The sequence below is a fragment of the Coenobita brevimanus genome, chromosome 61 (assembly GCF_032717465.1).
Source record: "Coenobita brevimanus isolate Jiangsu-jjx chromosome 61, ASM3271746v2, whole genome shotgun sequence".
NCBI classification, from domain to species: domain Eukaryota; kingdom Metazoa; phylum Arthropoda; class Malacostraca; order Decapoda; family Coenobitidae; genus Coenobita; species Coenobita brevimanus.
In genome coordinates this window covers 23,126,373-23,150,539 of record NC_137014.1, presented here as the reverse complement: position 1 = coordinate 23,150,539, position 24,167 = coordinate 23,126,373, and the positions used below count along the sequence as shown (strand labels likewise).

The window sequence follows — 24,167 nt, the reverse complement described above, 5'->3', positions numbered from 1 at the left end:
GGCCAGTACTGTAGATACACAGACATAAGGACAATCATATGTATTATTATACAGATTTATAGTGGATCAGTAGTTGGAGTAGCAGTAGTAGTATTGTGAGAGAAATTAGACACAATGGGAAAAGGGGGATTAGTAGTGGCAGTGCCAATAATGGTGGTAACAGATTCAGCAGTCTTGTGCTAATGTTGTTTGTGTGGCAAAGATGATGTGAAGAATAATGTAATACAGTAGGGGTTATAGGACAGGACGACTAGGAACCCCCTAAGGAATATGACAAGCTCGCAATACGAGGATACCGGGAAGTAAGAGTATTAATAAAGGCAGAGACTGAAGGAAAATAATGCATGTATGAGACGAAGCAACAGATAAGGCCTGGATAACGTGGCGGAGCAGGATACCACAGTTGTATCTTCGTTGTCTCATAATATTTTGTTTTGTTTGCATCTATTTTCATCTGTTTATAGTAAATTATTGGTGAATGCACTCCGCTGCCCATCACAATGTGGTTTCTTCATCCATATAAAATAATTGCAACATTTATAACCATCAACAGAGCTACTGTGAGAATCAGCATTAAATTAACAATCATTCTATGTTATAGCTATAGACAATCCAGGAATAACACATCCACAAAACTGTCGCTGCAATGATAATGACCAGTTGCAGCTTATATATAACTGGCTCGGTGCTTTATTTACATGATGAGGATCCGAAACAGATGAGTTGTGTCTCGACCAGTTTCACAGGGCACCATGGTAACATAGTAGTCTATGTTATAATGTATGCCATGTATGCTACGAACGCATAATGTTATGCAGGTGAATGGCATGGAAATGTTTCGAATCCAGTGTCATTAGGTTTCTCACCATTCGCCTCGCAGCTCAGTTCCAAACTACCACTCACGGTTGTCCGTTCGCCTGCCCTCTAACCCTGACTTCCACTTCCTTCCACCATGGGGGTACAGAAACTTTGGTGCGTGGGTGTACCTTAGTTACTATGCCACTTATGCACTCCGTGGCCCTCTATGGTTCTGCATAAAATGCCTGAAGTTTCCTAGCAACTCCTCACTTAGGAATTGTACACACATACTCCGTCTCCTGCAAGGAGAGTGTTGAGAACAGTCTTCTTAATTCTGTAGTTCTCATCTTCTATACTAACTGAATCCAAGCATAGCTGGCATCTCTGGAAAACTTCAGCTCCTGCAAGCATGTACTTAGCATTGTCCACATTGTAGTACAGATGTGATTCATTTATTGTCTAATATGGCACCAGCGGGTCTCTCGGGTACAAAATTAATATGGAGAGTCCCTAACTGACCTTCTGAATCCCGAGTTATAGGCCATGCATCCCAAATGTATCAATCGGTGCCAATTATTTGCACTGGATTCAATCATAGTCCATAAGATTTGAATCATGGCTCCGTTCACCCATTCCACCAGCCCATTTGCAGAAGGATGGTAAGGTGCAGATGTGATGTGCCCCATGTGAGGTATATATATTCACTACTCCACATAGTGTGGCATTCACAAATTCTGCTCCTTGGACAGTGAGAAGTTGTTGTGAAGTTTCATGAATGCATAGAACTCTCTCAACGAATACATGAGCTACATCCTCCGCCAATTTATTTTTTAATGGATCAACAATAAGACATTTGGTTAGTGTTTCTACTACCGTGAGGGCACACTTGTATCCTGCCTCAAACATATTCAGTGGTCTTATAATATCCATATGAACCAGATGCCATGGTCCCGGCACTTCCGGGTACATCATAAGTGGGGTTGGTGCATCCCCCGACCTCGTAGAGGCAATGCACTGTGTGCAGTGCTGAGAAAGAGTGGTAATATCCTTAACCATATTGGGCCAATATGCAAATCTCTTAGCACAGGTAATAGAGACCTTGGTATCACCATGTCCTGAGAGTTGCAGGTGATGGGCTACATGTAGCTCTGCCGACACACGGTGTTCAGGTACACGAACTTGTAGTAGGTCATTATCCTCATATGCTCTTTCTCCTTTTCATGAAAGCAATCCATCCTGGCAGAGGCAAAACTGTTGAACTGGGACAGCCAGTTTGGGGACCTGAGGGGCTTCTTTATTTTAATGATCCCCAAATTGGATGTGCATCTTGCTGCTTTTGCAGTTTATCAAGGTTCCAGCTGACAGTGTCAGGGTTTGTCACGATTCTTGTAATACCCAGAATATCCTTTGCATCATCGTTCTGTGGCTTGCTAGGAAGTCATGAGGCATCAGCTACTTTATTCTGATGTCCAGGTAGATACGACACATCTATATCATATTGTGGAACATGGATTTGCCATCTAGCATTCCTTCCGGACGGTTCCTTAACATTAAACAACCATGTAAGGGGTCGGTGATCCGTCTGCACAATCACTCTGTATCCTATGATAAGGGGTCGATTGATTTCCAACCAATACACCATATTCAAGGCTTTTTGCTCACTAGTGGCATAATTAATTTCAGTCTTATTCAAAGCTCTACTGAAATGTGTTGCTGGTCTAAGAAAGCCATCATCATCCTTTTGCAGCAGTACCCCACATATTGTTGTACTGCTTACATCTTTTGTCAAGTAGATTGGTTTATCAAAGGAATGGAACTTAAGAACTACATTATTGTTAACTGGCACTTCAGATCTCAGAAGGCATGGTCTGCTTCTTCATTCCACTCTTTTTTCTGTTTAGAATTCTTTCCCTCATTTTTCCCACGAGTCAGCCTTGTTAGAGGCAAAGCAATCTGAGAGAAGCCGTCTATGTACCTAGAGTAATAATTAATTAGTCCTAGAAAAGATTGAAGTTCGTTTAGTGTCTGGCTCGGACCTTATTTGGCTGGGGCTGTAGTTCTTCAGCAGAAAATATATGTCCTAGGTAAGATACTTCAGCTTTGATAATACTACATTTCTGGAGCTTAAGGGTAAGTTGAGCTCCTTCCAGTCTAGACAAAACTTCATGCAAATTTTGTACATGTGAATCATAATCCTTACCGTAGAGAATTATGTCATCCATGAAATTATGACCGATGCATCCCGAGAAACTGAGCAGGAAATCATTTATTAACCACAGCAACGCGGCACGGACATCTTTCAAGCCAAAGGTTAGGTTATTATGCTCCCAATACCCTCTGGTGAGGAAAATGTGGTCAACGGTCGTGACTCCGTATCTAATGGTATCTGATGGTATTCCTGCCTTAAATCCAAACTACCAAGTATAGTGTTCTTTCCTAAGAAATGATATGTGTGACATTTGGCAGTGGAAAGAGGTCCGATACTATTTGCTCATTCAAATACTGAAAGCCGAGACAGATCCATAATTCACCATCTTTCTTGGCCACTAGGACCAGGGATGAACAACAAGGTGATCTGGAGGGACAACGATATTTTGCAGTCTTATGTCATTTAACTGTAGCGTAAGAGTCTGATGATACTTCATCATCATCATCAGCCATTACAAGTCCACTACTGAACAAAGGCCTTCCCCAATCATCTCCACGAATTCCTTAACTGAGCCAATCTTTGCCACGTTTTCCCTGCAAATTTCTCTATCTCATCTCTCCACTTCCTGTCTGGCCTGTTTCTTCTACGCTTACAATCTCTTGGTGTCCAGTCAGTCAGCCTCTTCCTCCATCGGTTATCCCTTATTCTTGCTACATGGCCTGCTTACCTACATTTCTGTTCTTTTATCACTTCTATACTATCTTTGACTTTAGTCTGCCCTCTCACGCAAGTTGATCTTTTCCTGTCTCTTAAATATATTGTCGACATCGACCTTTCCATTGCTGTCTGAGAACGGATTAATTTATTTTCCATCGATTGTGTCAGTTTCCAGGTCTCACAACCATACGTCATAGCTGGAATTATATATTCGTTATGTACTTTTCGTTTCATACAAACTGGCATGCTACTTTTCATAATGTCTCTATGTTTACCGAAAGCTTTCCATTTAATTGCAATGCATCTTTTTATTTCGCTATCATTATCTTTCGCTAATTTTAGTTTTTGTCCCAAGTAACTGTACTCCTCGACTTCTTCAAGAATATCCCCTGTTATTCTGATTATGCTTTTTGGTGTTTGTGGATTGAACATTAGTTTTACTCTGGTTCATCTTTAGCCCTACTTTGAGACTTTCTCTGTTCAGGTCATTTAACATTTCTTGTAATGCCTCTGTTGTTTCTGAGATTAGGACAATGTCATCTGCAAATCTTAAATGTTTTAGCTTTTCTCCATCTATATTCGCTTCTTCGTTTTCCCAGTCTGGCTTTCTGAAAATACATTCTAGACATGCTGTAAATAATTTTGGTTAAATTATATCTCCTTGACGCACGCCCTTCTCAATCTTATTTTTGTCTGAGTCCTTATGTAGTTTAACTGTATCAGTTCCCTTTTTATACTGTACTGTATATGGTTTCGGGCAGTTTTACAATGTTCTCATTCGCTCCTTGTTCTCGCAATGAATTTATAATTGGTATGTGCTCCACTGAGTCGACAGCCTTTTCGTAATCCACAGAACCTAAGCACAGTGGTTTATTATATTCTGTAGTTTTCTCAGTTAGCTGATTCATTGTGTGTAGATGATCAGTGGTCGAATACTCGCTTCGGAATCGTGCCTGTTCACGAGGTTAGTTTTCCTCCATATTTGTAGTTATTCTGTTCGTGAGGACTTTAGTGAAGAGTTTGTAAATGACTGATAATAAGCTAATGGGTCGATAGTTACTAAAATCTTTTGAGTCACTTTTTTTTGGTAAAGTAAAATAACTATTGCACCACATCATGTTTTGGGAATTTTCTTCTTTTATACATTGAGTAAATAAGTGAGCAAGCCTGTTTTGGACTTCTACTCCTGCATCCAACAGTAAATCTGCTACTATTCCATCTTCTCCCGGAGCTTTCCCTCTTTTCATATTTTCAAGAGAAATATTTACTTCGTCTGGTGTTATCTCAGGTATTTCACTTGTGTCAACTTAAAAGTTAGCTATTGGTACTACGGTCTTTCATGCATACAGTTTTTTGAAAAATTCTTCAACTCTGTTCACCATCTTATCTCTGCCTTTAATGACTTCACCGTTTTTGTCTTTCAGTGATATAATTTGTTGCTTTCCTAGTGCCATTTTACATCTGACCTGTTTCAAACTTTTTCCATTTTTGATGGTTTCTTTGATCTGATCCATGTTTCTCTTTCATTTTTCTTCTCTTTGTCTTTTGTTAATTAGCTTATTTAATTTCGCTCATTCTATTTCATCTTTCTTTGTGTTTACTTTCATTTCCTTTCTTTTTTTTTATAAGCTCGAGTGTCTTTTCTGAATACTTCTTGGCTTTGGTTGTATTAGGTTTTCCTACTACCTCCGCTGATTCTCCTAGGACTGACGTTAGTCTGTCACTCAGCTCATCAGTGTCACATTCAGCATTACTTAGAGCCTGAAATCTGTTCCTTATTTTCAAATAAAAAGGTTGCTTTGTTTTCGTTTACTTTTATTGAGCATATCTTTTTATCTTTAATCATCTTCATTCTTTCACTTTTGAAATTGAATCTGGCTATGCAGTCTACCATTCTATGATCACGTTCGATTACTTTGTTGATAACTGAGACATCTGTAGTCGTGTTAGTCTTCTCTGCTATAATGAAGTCGATTTCATTCTTTGTTTCTCATTTGGGCTTCTCCAGGTCCACATTCTCCCTGTTCTTTTGTGAAAGAATGTGTTCATTATTCTCATGTTATACATTTCAGCAAAGTTTACCAGCATTACTCCTCTTTCGTTTCTTTCTCCCACTCCCAACTTTCCTATACATGCTTCTCCATTTTTTGATTTCCTGACATTTGCATTGAAGTCTCCCATCAGTATAGTATATGTGGTCTTTTCTTCTTCCATAATCTGGGTGATGTCGTCATAAAATGTTTCAATTTCTTCATTTGAGCTTTGAGGAGTTGGTGCATATACTTGTGTTACTTTCAGCGCATATTTTTTGCACAGTCTAACTACCACCAATGCTGCAGTGTCAGATACACTGCTGAATTTAACAATGTTTCTGCAAGATCACTGTTAATTAGAAATCCTACACCATTAACTCTTTCATTTTTCTTTCCTCTGTAGTAAAATAGGTGGATGCTATCTTCGAGCTGAATTACTTTTTCTTCTTTTCTGTGGATCTCACTCAAACCTACAATATCCCAACTAATGTTTTCCAGTTCAGTCATTATCAAGTTTGTAATCTTCTGTGAGGCTTCTTACATTGTATGCATAGATCTTCATGGATTTCAGATTGTTTAATATCTCAGTCTCTAACTTGCCAATGCAGCGCCCTACTCACTTTTGGTGGAACACTGCCCGTAAGCACAGGAGACAGTGTGGTTGAGCCTTTAGTAGACGATGATCCAACAGGAACGCCCGTCAAATCAATTGCAATAGAACTCATGTTTGGTTGGGATGGTTGTGGCAAATAATCTCACCTCCCTACCACATAGTTTCTGATGAAATGTAATTTTTGTGCCACCTTATTCGTTATGTTCAGTGGAGCCCCATACATCTATAGGGGGTCCCATGGTCTGCACCATCTAAGACAGTACCTTGTATATCTACAAGGCCTTCCCCTATCCAACACCTGGGGATGCGCCAAGTACCAGTGGGATCCTGTCCTTAGTGATGATGATACTTAGGTGGTATTATGTCGGGATGGCAATTCATGACTGGTCCCATGACACAGGTATGATTTAGGAAATAGAGCGTAATAGTCAGTGGTTTGTCAGGCAAAGAGAACACATGGGGATGTTTTTCCACAAGACGTTTGAGGGCATTGTTCTGCTGACTTTGTAGTGGAAAGAGTAATGTAGACTCTTCAATGTTTCCTCCCCTTGTGTTACACTAGTAAGCTGGCCTTGCTCGCTGTCCTGAATTTTGTCCCACCTTACCTCCTCAAATGTGCCCATTGTGCCTACCCTAAACCTCCTAGATATAATTATCCACTCAGGAGTAACGGTAACATAGGCCACATACTAGGTGCTACCCAAGAGTTCCCGAAATTTGAAAAAAAGAAAAAGGAAAAATATTCACGCCAAGTCCTAATTACCACCATCCCCTTCGAAGTGGTCTCCTTGGGTGACCAGACATCGATCCCAGCTCTTCTCCCATGAACAGAAGGCATTCTGGAAGTCCTTGTGCATCAGCTCGTTCAGGGCCTTCAGCAATTTTCTCCTGGATCTCCTAAGTGGTGTCAAATCTTAGACCTTTCAGCTGGAGTTTCATTTTTGGAAAGAGGAAAAAATCACAGGGGGCAAAAGCTGGTGAATACAGGAGTTGGGGGACAACTGGCATGTTTTTTAAGTCAAAATCTGTTGAATAACAATGGTTGTGTGCATGGGTGCATTGTCATGTCGACGCACCCATTTGTTTGTGCACCACTTGTCGCCAGACAGACTGCGTTGGCAAATTCCATATGATAGGCTAACAAGGTCACAAACATCGTGGAATTCCTACTGTGAGCTTTGATTGCAGAAACTTTGGCCACATTGTCAGGAGTTAAACTGGTTGAAGGGTGACTATAATGTGCATCGCCATCTGTTGACGTTTGTTCATTTTTAAGACACTTAAACCAAATTGTCACCAAAAAAGCTTGTTTTAATATTTTATTAGTTTCTGCCGGAGGTGGGCACCCTGTACACAAAAAGTACCATCGGTACCAGTACTGGTACTTGCCTAAAATTGTAGTGTCACTATCGTACTGGTACAAAAAAAAAAAGAAGTACAGTACCGAGTACCGACTCGATACTCGGAACATGAGTATGAATAAAGTAAACTTGCTCAGTATTGATATTTTTCTTTTACTGTTACCACACTGAGAACCCAGAGACCAGTCTTGTCAGCTGAGCCGGACCTGAGGTGAGCTGAAAGATGTTGTCAGACAACTGTCCCAGTCATATTAACTATGAGGTGACTAAAGCATAAGGTTTTGCGACCGTTCAGTTCTTTACTTTCAATACATAGATCACTGAACTTTAACCGACCACTGTAATTCACATTCTTATACTCCTAGTTTAGTGTTTATCAAAGTAAACACAATTTTATGACTACATCGTGTCATTACATGCACAATAATCTGATTAATAATTACACAGCACACTTCAGTTTTCTTTTCCAGTGTTGCCCTTGAGGAAAATGAGCACTTCAAAATGATAGTCACTGAGTCCTGCCCATTTTGGTTTGAGCACGTCCTTCCCCAATGAAAACAGACGTTCCACAGCAGCACTGCATGGTATTGGTGTGTTATAAGTTACAAATAAGTCTCTGAAAACCTTGCAAGGAAAGCAGTCCTTGTTGATTTTATGTTTCCGGGGTTTCTCCAGATATTCCTTTACTAGCTTTATCCCAGTCTCCCTTTTCTTCCTCCCTTTTAAATGGAAGGGTTCGAGAAATTCTTCCTTGACATCCTGCATGTCATCATCATCAGTGGTGCTGCTCTCCGCATCCTCTAGCTTGCTCTCCAGTAGTGACACCATCTTCTTCTCCACCCTCCTCCTCATTTTATCTATGTAGTAGGAAGCAGATTCAGGTAACCTCGCCAACCACGATAACTTGAATTGGGGATGAAAGGCAGCAGCAAACAGGCAGTCAGTGTCCTTGAAACGATGGCCGAACCTGCCTTCCACACCCCAGTCACTGCGTTCACTAAAGCCTAGCACACTGTCAGATCAGCGCTTTCCTTCACCTGTTTTAATTTCTTGAGGCACATGGCCAGGGTTGGCAGCAGCACTCCCATGTAGGCCTTCTCGTCACCTTTTTTTTAACACACGATGCGTGAATATAGATAAATTAAATGTCCTGGTACCGAGTACCGACAAAATATACTTAAAAATGTACCATTGGTACCAATTTCTGTACATGACAAAAAATGTAGTGTCACTACTGCTACCGGTACTCAAATTGTAACTCGGTAATGACACTCGGTACACTTGTACCTCGGTACTGCCCACCTAGTGTTTCTGCCGCTTTCTTCCAGAGTATTACACAAAACATGCTGCACACACACTGCTCTTTCACATCCTCCATTTTTTAGATCACAAAATTCGGAAACTAACCCAAACACATTGAAAACAAAGAAACAAATGCAGCAAACGCATTCATACTACATAACACCACTTGACACACTAACAAAAAAAGGGGCCGTGCATATCTATCCAGCATCCACACACTGTACAACTAGTGGTTTCTGCACTGCTTTCAAATTTTACAAACTTTTTAGTTGCATCTCGTAAACCCTTGACCTCCCTCTCACCTCACTCGGGACCATGTTCACTATTCCTGCCCACAGCATAGCAACGAAAGTATTACCAGGACTTGGGAAAATAAACCAAGTGTCCACCCAGAAATATCTGTCTGTAATGAAATGTGAATCTATCACAACTGTCTCATTCGTCATGCAGCATCCAGAGATGTATTCTAATTCTTTTCTGATAGGACGGCTTCTGTTACGATCAGGGAAGAAGCATTATCTATGTGAAGATCTTCCTCACCAATTTGTAATTCTACCCTTTTCCTATCAATCTCGATGCACAATGGGTCTGGTATACTATGTACATTCAGAGCAAAAACGAAATCGGAACCTAGAAACACTGAAATTGTATAGAGTAGGTTTCTGACCACCATTAACTCACTTTCATTTGTGCAACCTGCTAACCCAATGGATAGCTCTTTTACTCGTGCAACTTCAAATTCATCACCCCTTGTAGACACTAGCAAATGGCCTACATAGGTTCCTGGTTAATGAGTGATCGGCACCCACCCCCCATATCTAAGCGCTTAGGACAATCCCTCATTTCGCCACACGCTTCCATGACAACTACCAGATCCGTTGCATATCCCAAAGCCTCATATTTAGTCTCTGAACATATTGTTTGTGTCCGCTCGTGATGAACACTGCTTGGTACAGTGAGTTGTACTCTTACAGTAATCACCTCGTTACTTAACCTGGGTTTCCTACATTAGAGAAATTATGAGCTGCCATGTGACCTGATCCACCACAATGGAAACATTTAACTTTTCTCTTGTCTTTAGTGACAAGTTGGTAAACTGGCCTCATGAGATCGGCCTTGTGACACGTCACTTGCAGGCTCTGTGACCTGCAACACCACATCTGTTACATTTTTCTATGCCTGCAGAGGTTAACTTCCCAGCCTATCTTTTCTATTTTAGCAAAGACTTTACCATCAGTCACGTACGCAATCACGTCATGTTTTCTTTATTTTGTCACCACCCTAGCTATATCAGACCTGCCAAGTGTACTCTACCTAGGTCCAGTCGTCTTGCTCTCAATCTCCCATATCCATGTGCTAACTTTAAGCTAGAGAATTAAATGTGAGTACTCAGCTAGTGTTGTGTGTTTACTGGCTGTTAAGCAAGGTATGCCTTTTACTTGGTGTACAGAGTCTTTCTGACTGTCAGCAATTGCTTGCGACAATTGATCAGAAAAAAATTACATTGTCCTCTACAAATTGATCTGGTTCTGTTTTTGCCATTTCTGCTGATATGTCAAAATCCAAATCTGATGGTGTATGTTCTAATTAGAAGGGAACAGTCTCTTCTTCCTAGCTAGGTTCACTACTGGATTCCATGCAATCACTTTTAAGACTCTCAGGTGTGGAAATAATTAACCCGCCGCGTGCCAGTGCCGTTTTAAAACGGTCTGACATAATTCTGCTGCCAGTGCGAGTGCCATTTTAAAACGGTTTAAAATAAAAAACTTCACTGTGACTGCATTTTTCAAGATTCGCGGGTAAAAATTGGCAGGGATGTAAGGTAACTGTTCCTCTACCATTCCCATGGCTGTCAAGGTCATACACTCACTTGCTCCCCCCCCCACACTTGCTCTGCCTCACTCTGCCTGTGTGCCTCACCCAGTGCTGTACATAGTGAAGGCATTTTGTAAATATTTTCATGTAAGTGTAAGTTGTACACATTTTCTTGTAGGTGATGTCCGCAACAAGGAGAGGCCCTATAAAAGGTACCAGAGCCAACCCACCCCCGAATCACATCTTTTATACGTTTCTGCCTGGAATTATGCTAAGTCTGTTCTTCGCTCTGCTAAAAATAATTTCATCCATACTAAATGCTCTCAACACTCTAACTCAAATTGTTCCCACTCCTTCTGGCACCTTGCCAAAAACCTTTCTAACAACTTTACCTCATCATCCTTCCCTCCTCTTTTCTACTCCATCACTTCCCCCCTCTGAGTTCCTCTTGGCTGACATTAAAATTTCTTCAGCTGATGTATTTTTTGCCATTACATGCCTCAGTACTAATAAGGCATATGGGCCTGGTGGAATCCCTGTTGTTGTTCTCAAGAACTGTGCTTCTGTGCTTACACCCTGCCTAGGCAAACTCTTTAGCCTTTGTCTATCAACTTGTACCATTCCTTGTTGCTGGAAGTTTGCTCTCATTCAGCCAGTCCCAAAGAAGGGTGACCATTCCCAACCCTCTAACTATCGTCCAATTGCTTTAACATCCTGTATCTCAAAAGTTTTCGAGTCTATTCTTAATAGAAAAATTTAAAAGCATCTTTCCTATCACAACCTTCTTTCTGATAGGCAGTATGGGTTCTGTCAGGAACGCCCCACAGGCGATCTTCTCACCTACCTTTCAGACTCATGGTCATCCTCCTTCCGGGACTTTGGGGAAAGCTTTGCCATTGCACTTGACATCTCAAAGGCTTTCAGTCGAGTCTGGCATAAATCTTTAATTTCCAAACTGCCCTCTTACGGTTTCTTTCTATCCTTCTATCTGTGCCTTCATCTCTAGCTTCCTTTCTGGTCATTCTATAGCCACACTTGTAGACGGCCATTGTTCTTCTCCTAGATCTATAAACAGTGGTGTTCCTCAGGGCTCTGTCCTATCACCAACTCTCTTCCTTTTATTCATCAATGACCTTCTAAGCTGGACATCTAACCCTATCCACTCATACACTGATGACTCCACCCTTCACCTTTGCATTCGATTCCACAATGTCCATCTCAGCAGTTACGTCAGCAAACAAGGGATGAGGCTATGGCACACCTAATGTCTGACATGGCTCATATCTCTGACTGGAGTAAAAATTATTTGGTTGTTTTTGCACCTATCAACCCGACAAAATCTTCAACAAGTATACTTACTGATGTTTAATAATATTCAGCTTAATCCCGCATCATCCTTGAACATGCTTGGGGTTTCATTTACTCGGGACTTATCTTGGATAGATCATCTTACATCTCTTATAAAATCTGCTTCCAAGAGATTGGGTGTGCAAAGCCGACTCCATTCCTTCTTTACCCCTGCACAATTGTTGACTCTATACAGGGGTTTTATCCTCCCCTGTGTGGAGTACAACTCTCATGTGTGGGGAGGCTCCCCACATACAGCTCTTCTCAATAGGGTGGAGTCAAAGGCTTTTTGCCTCATTAACTCTCCTCCTCTTTCTGGCTCCCTTCAACCTCTGTCTCTTCACTGCACTGTTGCATCTTTATCTCTTTTCTATCGCTACTTCAATGGTCATTGCTCCTCTGAACTGTCTGCATGCATTCCTCCACCTCTACGATGGGCGCGTAGCACCCATGTAGCAGCAAACTCTCATCCCTTTTTTGTCCAACTCTCTAATGCAAGAGTTAACCGTTACTCCCAGTCCTTCATTTATGCAACAGGTCAACTCTGGAACTGTCTCCCTCTGTCTGTATTTCCTGCTTCCTATGATCTCCAGTCTTTCAAACACAGTGTGTCTAGGCATCTCGAAATGTTCGGATCTTGCATTCGGCTCTCTCTTGTATTTTGTTTTTCTCTTGGAAGGAACAGTTTTGTGGGCTCGTTGCCTTTGGTTCCTTCTTCCTCACATAAAAAAAAAAGTGTAAGGACTATTTAGTGAAGTCAAGTTGTAAATACCTTCTTGTAAGTTCCACGACTGTACGTAATGAAATCAGGTTGTACCTATCTTTAAGTAAGTGTAAGATAATGCATTCACAGTGAGAAAGACACTCACATTGTGATAGATGCTGAAGTAATAAGTACTCAGAAAAGTGTACTGAACATTGGTAAATCTTCCCAGCATAAGTACCTGAGTATACCATACTTAGAAAACGGCTTTCTCTCACGTACATGGTGAGCGTGAGAGAGCGGCTATACCTGTACACGAGTATGCAGGACTCAATAAAACTCGTTTCCGAGCCTCAATCAGCATTTTAATGGCAAAATTCGTTGTTTCCACATCAAAATCTATAATTTAGGCAAAAAAAAAAAAATCGAAAAATGGCCTGCTCTGGGGTGACCCATAGGGCTAAAAACAGCTGGCACACGGCGGGTTAATGATATAAAAAATGATTAAGGCCTTAATTATCTAATGATGCTGCCACCATTGTCATGCCATATTCTTCCACAATAAGCAGTTACGTTTCGCACTCATCGTTAATGACCACGACACTTGAATGTTAGATATAGAGATAGGTAGTGTGAGAACAGTAGCAGTAGGGAGTGCTGAGACAAGTCCTAAGAGAATCTGTAACATTAAAGTTAGGACAGTGTGACACTGTGTATCCCGTTGTGTCCCAATTCACTCTCGGAAAAAACTGTTCCACACACTGAGATTCCAAAACATAGAAATGTTTTCTACTTTACTATTACTAACATTGTACAAGACAGCTACATTACTTTAGCAACATAAATGGAAGCAAGTCACTCAGTACATGGAGATTTAACTCAATTACATAAAAATATAAACACTTATGACCCACTTATGAATATCGTATCTTTACTGCTTTCTTACTACAAGAATAACCACTATAATTATCCCCACGACCAGGGACTAGCATTAATTTCTGCTGGATATCGAGCAGAAATTAACTTTCATTTTCAACTGGTGCTTAGGGTATGTGAAACTCCCTTGTTATGTACCCTCACAATCGCCCTATCCTAGCTACTTCCAATCACCAATCTTTTTTTTGCTATGCATGGTATAGTGAATGTCTGCTCCTCTCAGCAGAAAATACTGTGCCCTGAGACACCCCCAAGTCTGTCCCTTCTGCCAGCCACCTCAATCTGTTCTCTCCCTATTCACACTTATGACTTTGCTTATATCTAGTTCCTGGAGGACTGTCTTGCCCTTTATTCAAACTGTCTACCTCCATCCTGCAACATTTATATTTAAAAAAAAAAATGTTCCTTCTTGGGGTAGCTTTCTCGTTACCTCTTACTAAAATTAACGATTCGCTTGAGCAGTACACTCTCTTACAATCCCTGCTTTTTTATTCCATGCCCCACAAAGGATCCTCGGTACTTCACAAGAGTCAGGCCTATGTTAATAACTCTTAAGAACATTCGGATATTTTACTGTTCTCTCTCTCTCTTTTTTTTTTTTTTTTCGTTATTTCTTCTTCGTTTGGGATTTCCCTTGTCTCCCGCCATCTCCAAGTCAACAATGCAGCTTTCCATGCTTCCTGTGCTTTTGTTCGAATCTCCTTATGATGCCTACTTTTTACAGCTGTATAGGCCTTTTTCAGCAACTTACAACACTCTGCGTATAACATTTTTTTTTTTCCGTTTCTCCATTCTTTTTCTTCACTTCCTTCTTTATCGTCAGCTGGTCCTACTTCGAGATTAGTGGGTGTGCCAGGCAGGCTCAGAAGCCAAGGGGTAGACTGCCTCATTTGTTTGCCCGTTTTATAAATTCTTATCCTACACGTGTTTGCTTCGGCATTGTCGGGATCAGTAACATTATCCAGTGTTTGGTTGTCCCGACATTCGTGTATGTAACCAGTGAGTGAAAGGCATATTCGTCTGTACCTGCATGTACTTATGGCTTGCTCTGAACCAGTTTAATTCAGAACATGGAAGTGTGAAGAATAAATATTGCCAGAGAAATTGCTTTGGTTGGCCGTCTGTAAATTTAAACCGTTTTTATAGCCCAATAAACTGCCTCACATGCACGTTGTAGGAAATTTAGTGAGGGTTAAAGAGTTTGGCTGGCTAAATTAATGAAGTGTATAAAACACACACACACACACACACACACACACACACACACACACACACACACACACACACACACAAATTGTAGCTCGGAGGCTATGCTGTATATTGTCGATGTTTAAGATGAAAGACAGTGTAAGGAGTAGGCTAATCGATCTGGTTGGGGGTAGGAAATAAAGTGGAGAGAGAAGTTTTGGAAGCAGGGAGAGGTTGATAGGAATGGGAGGATGTTGAGGTGCGATAAGGGGAGAGGGAATTTAAAGGTGAGGAGAGGGGGAGGGAAATTCTGTAGCTTGAATGAAGATTGCTTCATACCATCATTACGATGTCGTAATTTATATTTTATTTTTGCCGCCAACAGACGATTTTATTCGGCCTAGAGGAGACTTTTCCAACTGAGATAGATGGATTCATATACGCTTTCACTACTAGAGGTCTTTCATATGTTTAATAAAATCGACCGGATATAACCAGAACAAAACAATAAAATACCTCACCAGACTCAATGGTTACAGAGTGACTGGGGATTGGTTTGGATTTGAGGAGGTGAGGGTAGCGGAGAGAGGGGGAGGGGAGGTTAGAGGGATGGAAGAAGAAGGGAAGTTAGGAGAGATGTGGAGAGGTGAACACAAATGTAGAGGAAGAGGAGAAGTGGAAAAGGGATAAGTAAGGTGTAAAAAAACGAGAGGGTAGATTTAGAAAGGTAGAAGAGGGGAGGCAGGGGAAGGAAGGGGTGAAGTGAGGAGGGAATGTGTGAAAGGGAAAGGGGAGTTCTCTATGTGAGGGAGAGCTTGACGTGTGTGTGTGTTCATGAAGTAAGAATAGACTATGTGGTCTATCAGTGTAAGCTGGCATCAAGTATTTTATATGGTAAAAAGGGTAAATACAACGCTTTTGAATTACAAGAACAGACATAAGCTTTTCAGGGAAAAACATTCTAATATGGTCTAACAATCAGTTTTAGTTGAGTGAGTATAGGAAAAAAAAAACAGTGTTAAATACTGTCATTATTATTCCTTTCATAATCGGGACAACTCGAACGTCCTATTGCAGCATACGTCAGACGATTCTATTCAGCCTGGATTGATTTCAAGAGTTTAAGAGTTGCTAGTAGCTAGTAACTCCTTCCCGGTCGGAAAACATGAGTGTTTTATTCCAATTCAACACTAATTAATTCTATTCAGATGAGAGTGAATGATACGAGCATGGAAAACTTAAATATGTACACATATCCTTCAATGAGCAGAACAGTCATACTATTCTATTCAAGTTAATACGAGATTATTATGTTCGGTCGAGAGTGATTCATATAATCGGGGTATTGAGATCCTTCAGATATGCGTCATTTGGGATTGGAAGGCGGCAAGACTGCGGAAGAAGGAAGATTGGACGGGAAGAGAAATTTAATTTGCATGGAGATGAAGCAAACAGGGTGATGACACTGGCAGGGAAATGATGTGAGGTTGATGGGCAGGTATGGTATTGATGAGAGAGAGAGAGAGAGAGAGAGAGAGAGAGAGAGAGAATGTACTCGTGTGTGTGTGTGTGTGTGTGTGTGTGTGTGTAATGAAACGGGGAGGTGAGGTGAGGTTAGATGAGACGTGGTGAAGATGAGGTGTGGTGTAAAGTAATAACATGGTGAAGTAATTATAGACAGTAATAACCCTCATCTGGTGGCCATGTTGAAAGACCATTAGGGAAACAGGAAGGAAATGCTTTGTAGAATGGTGAAGATAGGTTAGGTATTGTGGGACGAGAATTGATGAAGGTTAGGTATGAGAGAGAGAGAGAGAGAGAGAGAGAGAGAGAGAGAGAGAGAGAGAGAGTCTTTTTAGATTAGATGTAGTGAGGTAGGGTACTGATAGGTGTGTTTGTGTTATCATTATTCTCATGTAGGCACCAAACGAAAATAAATGAACTAGAGGGTCGTATTCTTAGTGACTGGCGATTTCTTAACGCCCCCTCCTTAACAATTATTTTTGTCCGAACTGCTTTTCAGTATCATCCTATATGTTACTGATGTGTACTATGCCATTATTAAAAATTCATAAATAACCTTGCCAAGCATATGAATTTAAGGTATAATATGCAAAATAAATCACCAAAGATTAGGGGCTATGATTCCATTTATGCCACCTCGAATACGACCCACAGAAAGTGATAATAAGGTTAGATGAGGTGCGTAGGTATGGCGAGATGAAATAATGTAGTTTGTGTGCATCGCCAGTACCCTTTTACCCGCCTGTCCTAATGCAGCTTAAATCTCGTATTAGGCAGTGTGGGCAGGTGTATTCGTCATTTCGTAACTTTTCCTGACCTCTCTACTTCCACATTTTTTTTTTTTACCTGCTTTCCCTTTCAGTGCGTTCTGGACCACATCTCACTCCATCCTTGGGTGGGGAAGAGGTCATGATGATGATGATGATGATGATGAGGATGATGATGATGATGGTGGTGGTGGTGGTGGTGGTGGTGACAATAATCTCAATTCTCACCCTCTAATCCATTTTTTCTCCCTTCCTCCACAGTCTGCCGTCAGTTCTCCCGCCCAGTATGGGCGATGGTAGGGTCTGTCCAGCCTGATAGTTTCGACACTCTCCATTCTTACGCCAACACCTTCCAAATGCCATTCGTTACGCCATGGTTCCCAGAAAATGTGAGTACCTCGATTTAGGTTCTTATACGTATACAGTATTTATGCTTTTCCTTGATACAGGTGAGGTAAGGCCGGGAATAGGCAAAGGAGAAAAAAAGAGGAGGACGAGGGAAAGAGGTGGAGGAGAAGATTGAAAAAGAAAAAGGAGAGGATATGAAAGAAAGGAGATTAGGAAAGGAGAAGGCTGAGAAGCTTCAGAAAGAAGAAAAAAGTGGAGGGGAAGGAGGACAAAGAAGAATTGGAAGGAGGACGAAGAGAGAAAGGAGATGTAAAGGAAGGGTAGGGAGTAGAGGAATAAGACAATAGGAAGAGGTTGATGATTGGGAACGTACTGTTTAGTAGCCGCGACATTCTTGCGACAGTACTTTCTACATGGCCTTTGACCCTGGTTCCCAGAAACTTTAAGTACCTTGTGGTTTTCTGTAGCATTTGTTTTATTTTATGCATTTTTATTGAGGGTGAAGGAGAAAGAGGAACAGATATAAAAGAATTAAAAAGAATAGAGTAAGAGAAAAATATCTGAAATATATTGAAGAGAATGAGGAATAACGGAAAACAGAAAAAAAGGATGAAAAGAAGCACAAGAGGGACAGAGCATTAAAATACCACTTTTGAGAGAAAATTTGTGGCGATTCCTGAAGGTGCTTCTTACGTGTATATAGATATTTTTGCTGGAATCTGTAACTAGTGCGTTGCAAATGAGTCAGAAAAGAAACTGGCTAAAGGGTCCTTTCGAATCGAAATTGCTTTGAACTTTAACCAAATGCGAAACCGACCGAACACACGTCTATACTGAGATAACTGTTTTGGCCTCTGGTAATCTGCGTTCCTCTTTTTACACGTTTGAGCTTTGTAATCATTTTAAAGGACATAATAAGAAAATCTGATAAAGGTGTCTCGAGATATCAGGCTTAATATTTCAGGTCAGTCTGCCCTGTAATAAAAGTGTAAGGCCTTGCCACAGGAGAAGGATGAGGGAAGTAACACGAACCCCAAGAATAAAGAGAAAAGAACATATTCCTTGCTGGAAACAAAATTAAAGAGGAAGGGAAGGAGGAAGAGAAGCAGTAGGATGATCAGGAAGAGGGAGCAGGAGGAGGATGGACGATGATAACATAAAGGAAGATGAACGAGGATTTTCAGGGATAAGTCGAACTAGCATCTCAGGATGAGGATGAGGATGAGGATAAGAAAGGAGAGCCTTTCACTAGCCTTTTCATAAAGGGTCTTAAACAGTTGCAATCAGGGAAAATATTACTTTATCTTACTTCTCATTTTCATATTCACTGACCATTGTTTGAAGTTTTTAGTTGTTTTATTAAGATAAAACCCCTTAGACTTAAGCTCAAAAAGTTTTATGAATAAAGTTGTATCATCAGCATCATCTAGACATAAACAGTGTACAAAATTGTATGAATGTTTGTATTCATACAGTAGAAGGAGCTACCAGATACTTCACAGAACGAATATTAAAGTGACAAAATACGAGCACAGAAGCAGTTTGCAGTAAGTTAACTGTTATGGAGACTTGTGTGTAAATTTGTTCGATCCTTTGTAAATATGGATCCTCTATAAAACTGGACCTCTCTCATCCCAGTGTAGCTCCCATTCCCCATGCAGCCCTCCACTCTCTCAGCTTCACTCAGCCCCTTCTGCTCCTTCTCCCCACTTAGTCGCATTTTGCCCATCTCAGCTCCTTTCTATCCCCCATTCAGTTCAACCCCTCGCTCAGCCCTGCTCCATCCCTCCCCTTTCAGCTTCCACATCTCTTTAAAGGCCGTACTCTGAAAACCAAGTGTTCAGGCAGTCGAACGGTGACCTTCTGTGAACAAGCGTTAATGAGCGCCAGTCATCGTTATTATAAAAAATCTGTACCAGCCAGCCTTGGCGAAATCCGGTTCAGGCGTTTGAATGCCGCGACAGTAGCTACAGTGGACTGGGCGAGAATACGCTTCATGTGTGACTTTTGAATGTTTCTTCTGAATAATAAACCAGACACATCGGTACCCCATCCTGTTATTTTTACGTTGGAAATGTGCATATATGCGCCAGAACAGGTAAAATTGATGGTAGAACGTATAAACAGGATGCATTTACAAACTAGATACAATATACTGTTTTGGCTAAGAATGAATTATGATTTAACCTCCTTATGCCATTATTTGGTAGAGGTAATTGTTGAAAACATCTATAATTCAGTTTATACGAGCCTGATGAATGTGTTACTGTATACTTTATAGACTACCATGATATGTTTCCTGCCAGCCCACAAATCAGGAATTATTCAGCATTATATCCTGATTACTTGCACCTCTACTCATCTAGCGTTACAGTGCAAAACATAAATACAGAGTTATAACAGATATATTTTTAACATGAAGACTGTTTTGCTTCTTTACAAGTTGATTGAATGGTGACATTCATTGCAGCACCAACACATGAGGGATCCAGTAAAACTCCTCCATTTTTTCAGCAATTTCCTTCCACACCTATCATCCGGACATGACCAGTAAAACATGTGGGAAAATATAGGTTATAAGATGTGTGTACACTCACAGTTGTTCATTCAGTTCCTATATATCGGGCTTTGGTTTTATTTCCATATACTATTGCCACGTTCCCTGTCTCAGGTATTACTAGTAAATTTCCAGTTTAGCCCATAAATTATACTCTCTGGTATTCACACTCATATTCAGTACGTTTCCCTTCAAGCAGTATACAATAATTTTGAAAGATATTTTGTACGGTATTTGTTTTTCTATCCCAGTCTCCTAGGAAAGTCACCTATTTTTTCCAGACATCTTTTCATCTCTACAGTATTTCCATCAAGTTCTATTGTTTACATTTTCAGCCTGCTTATTGTTTTGCTTTCCTAGCTTTCTCCTGAACTGTTCATATGCTTCATGTTGACCTCAGTTACATATTTATCCCATTAATTCCTGTTTGTCGCAGTCATTACTTAACTACTAATGTCATGCGTTTGTTTAACCATTTCCACCCAAACCAGAATTCTCTGCCGTTCCTACACCCATTTACTCCTCCATTACAGTAACTGTCATTTCCATCAAATTTTCTATATATATTTTTTAATTATATTCGCATGATTCAGGCCATTTCTTTAGGCCTGCAGCTAAATCATTCATTCATTCATCATCTAATCCTACGTTGCCTCATGAGGAGGGTAGGAGCCCGGGGATAGGCAAGTTGATTCTGACATTTAAGGTGAGAGTGACCAGCCTCACTCATCCCTGAGTGGCATTACATGAGCAATAAACCCCAACCAGCCCTTGGTTATAAACCTTCACCTGCTCAATCCGACTGGAGTGCCGTAATTACTCACTAAACCACCAGGCGCCAAAATTTGGTTATATGGTTACCACCCAGCGTACTAAATAGTTTCCTGGTGTACAGGAAACCATTTGGCTTGTCACTCAGTGTAGAGTCACCCACAGGCAGAAGGAAGAGGAAAGAATGAAGGAAAGAAAGAAGAGGGAGTGTAAAGTCACCCGTAGGCAGAAGGACGAGGAAAGAATGAAGGAAAGAAAGAAGAGGATGGAAGGAAAGAATGATGGAGGAGAGGAAAAGGCAGACACCCGAGAGCAGCACTACATTGAATGAGTGGATGGTGAGTGCCCCCATCGTAAGAAAAGCTTTTCGGATAGAATGCCCCAGGATTTTTTTTTTTTTTTTTTTTAATCTCATGAGATGAGATGGAGGAATGTAGTGGAGAGGTATAAAAGAGAAAGGAGTGTGAGCTGGGGAGAGGGCAGCGAAATGGCAGGGGACAAGGCGACATGGGGGCCATTTGTTTGTGGCCACCCCTTATGAAATTAAGGCTTCTGGCTATAGAGAAATAAATAGATAGAATCTCATGAATTAATCTGTATTTTTAATAACAAACCTTGAATTAAAGCCAACACACTCATCCTCAAATCTGAGCACTTGATTGAAGTAAGTAAATCTTTTAGCCAGGATCCTAACTAACCAATTCACCTCAAAATATGGTTACATACCCTAACTTTATCTTACCCAATTCAGCTTATTAATTTATTGTGGTGCAAAAACGAATTACATATTCCAATAAAGAAATTAAGTGGTAAGTGATAGTATTTATTTGTTGGTACTGAAGAAATACAGTATTTATTTACCCTGTTTTCTTACCCATTAGTGTAACTTACAGTATATGGGAACAATAAGCCGGTGAAAAATACAAACGTAACCAACCATTTACCAACACTGGCCTAGCTCTAATATCAGTAATTTCTCTCATGTAATATGCTACTGTATATTGTTGAGAAGCTGGATTGCTAGCTAGATTGTTCTGGAGATTTCCCAATTTTTATCGTCGTTCCGGTATGAGTCAGAGTTGCCAGTTAGCCTGCTGTTTGTGAGCGTTGTTACTTTGTAAGTAATGCATTAAGTTTTATGCTCTTATTCTCAGTAATGTTTTATTATGTGATTGTAAAATTATATTATTTAATTTAAGTTTTTATGCTGAATAATTTAGAGTGTTATGCAATGTAAGAAAACTCTGGCATGTTTTGGATGTCTCCGAGTTGGTAACCGTTGTAACCGTTGCCCACCTTTGGGAATACTCAAGAAATGTGAAGCGTAGAACACTCTAGAATATAGGAAGCTTATAGAGGGGTGAGGAAGAGACAAGGGTGAGTTCAGTTAGTTTCAGTTCAGTTTGAGTGTAGATCAATGTCAGTTTATCTCCTGTATTTGTGAAAACAGTGAAGTGTTGTTCGCAAGCATTAAGTATAATTGCAGGTAGTGAAGATTATCCCCAGTACTTGTGAAAACAGTGAAGTTGGAAAGCATTAAGTGTAATTATTTTTAAAATAAAGACAACAAACTTAACCCGCCCCGTCCCGGAGACGTGAATTCACGTCCTCACATGATGTGCACTCATATCCCGGAGACGTAAATTAACGCGGCAACATTGCAAGGTCTCTAATTTGCACAACTTTCAATGTAATTTGCACAATTTTCAATTTTCGCGAGTGATTTTTGGCACATATACACAGGACACCTTCCTCTACAAGATGCCAGGCAGGGACAATGCCTTACCAAGCATGACCTCCTCCCCCCCTGCATGCCCTTTTCTCAGCAGTTCACCTGTTATCAGTGACCTGGCCAGTAAAGCCATGTCATGCCACGGTATGAAATTCAGGGCCAGAGTGATTCCCCAATCGATGACAATGTGGAGGACAAACATTAGAGGAAGAAACAGTCAGAAATGATGATCAGGTAATGTGGCAAAAAAAGGTCAGGAATGGTGATGAGTTAGTGAATGAAACAATGCTTATAATGCCTATATTACCATTTGAAAACCAATATACTCTCATATTACATATAAATTCGTACCAAATAAATAAATAAATACCGTTTATGAGTGGTGTGGAATAGTTACCCTCCCATAGAACTCGTTTTCTTTGCAGCCAGCCTGATAGAAAACCCTGTAAAGTAGGGAGGTACTCCTACCTGGATCGAGTATTTTAAACCTCAGGTGAGCGATTTCTCTATGATTTTTCGATGTTTCTCACCAAAAGTGGATGTTTGAGCCAAAAAAAAAAAAAAAAAAAAAAAGGTCCAAAAATGTCGGGACTGGGGCGTACCACTGCCCAGAAAACGTCGGGATGGGGGGGGTTAAGATGCCAGTGTTTATTTTCACCTCAGTTGATCTTGTGTGGTGTACACCGAAAGGCTGACCGTAGGAAGAGCAACTCACTGGGCATTGTCCTTCCTATACTGAACTACTGCTGTTGAAGCCGGTGGCAGTGTGGGACGAGGATGTAACACTGGTATCAGGGGTGTGGAAAAAGTGCTGCAGTGAATCAAAGCTTCGAGATGGAGCAAGGGGGTCTGCAGACAAGATCCTGAGCTGGGCAGGAGGAGGAAGTGTCCCTGGCAACAGTCGTGAAACTATCACAAGCCCAAAGTGTACAACTATAGGCACAAAATGAAGGACAGAAAGAACTCAATGGACAATTACAGGCACAAAATGAAGAAATCAAAGAACAAATGCAAGCACAGATGGAACAGCTTCAAGAGACATCACAGGAGCAACAGACGGAATTACAACTAAGGATGCAAGGACAGCTAGATGCTTTCTTGGGAGAAATGAAGGAAGAACAGGAACAGTTGAAGGAGGAAGTATATGCTGAGCTATGGCAGCAGAAGTATGAGGTAATCAATAATGTGACGGAGTGTAAACAGCATGTAGACGACCAGATGAAGTTAATTAGTGAGGAAATAATGATGGAGTGCAGACAGCATGTGGACAGCCAGCTGGAGATTAGTGAAGGAATAGTGATGGAGTGCAGACAGCATGTAGATAACCTGCTGAAGCATGTAGTCGACCATGTGAAGATAATTAGTGAGGAAATTGAAGATGTAGAGAAATACTGCACTGCTGAGCCTCAGGTTAGTGTATAGGGAGCATATGAAAAGAATGGACAGTGTATGGTGAATCTTGACGGATCCCAAGCATCTAAAGATAGCATTATAGGGTTGAATAAT

General features: G+C 40.8%; 1 protein-coding gene across 1 annotated transcript in view; it reads left to right on the top strand.

Annotated features, from left to right (window-relative positions):
* Positions 1 to 16,710: 16,710 nt before the first annotated feature.
* LOC145403705 (glutamate receptor 1-like) overlaps positions 16,711 to 24,167 on the top strand; it is a 1,124,056-nt gene continuing 1,116,599 nt past the window's right edge. Inside the window, exons 1-2 of the mRNA XM_080275390.1 lie at positions 16,711 to 16,723; positions 17,515 to 17,642. Coding sequence (XP_080131516.1) covers positions 16,711 to 16,723; positions 17,515 to 17,642 — 141 coding nt within the window. The remainder of the gene's footprint in view (positions 16,724 to 17,514; positions 17,643 to 24,167) is intronic.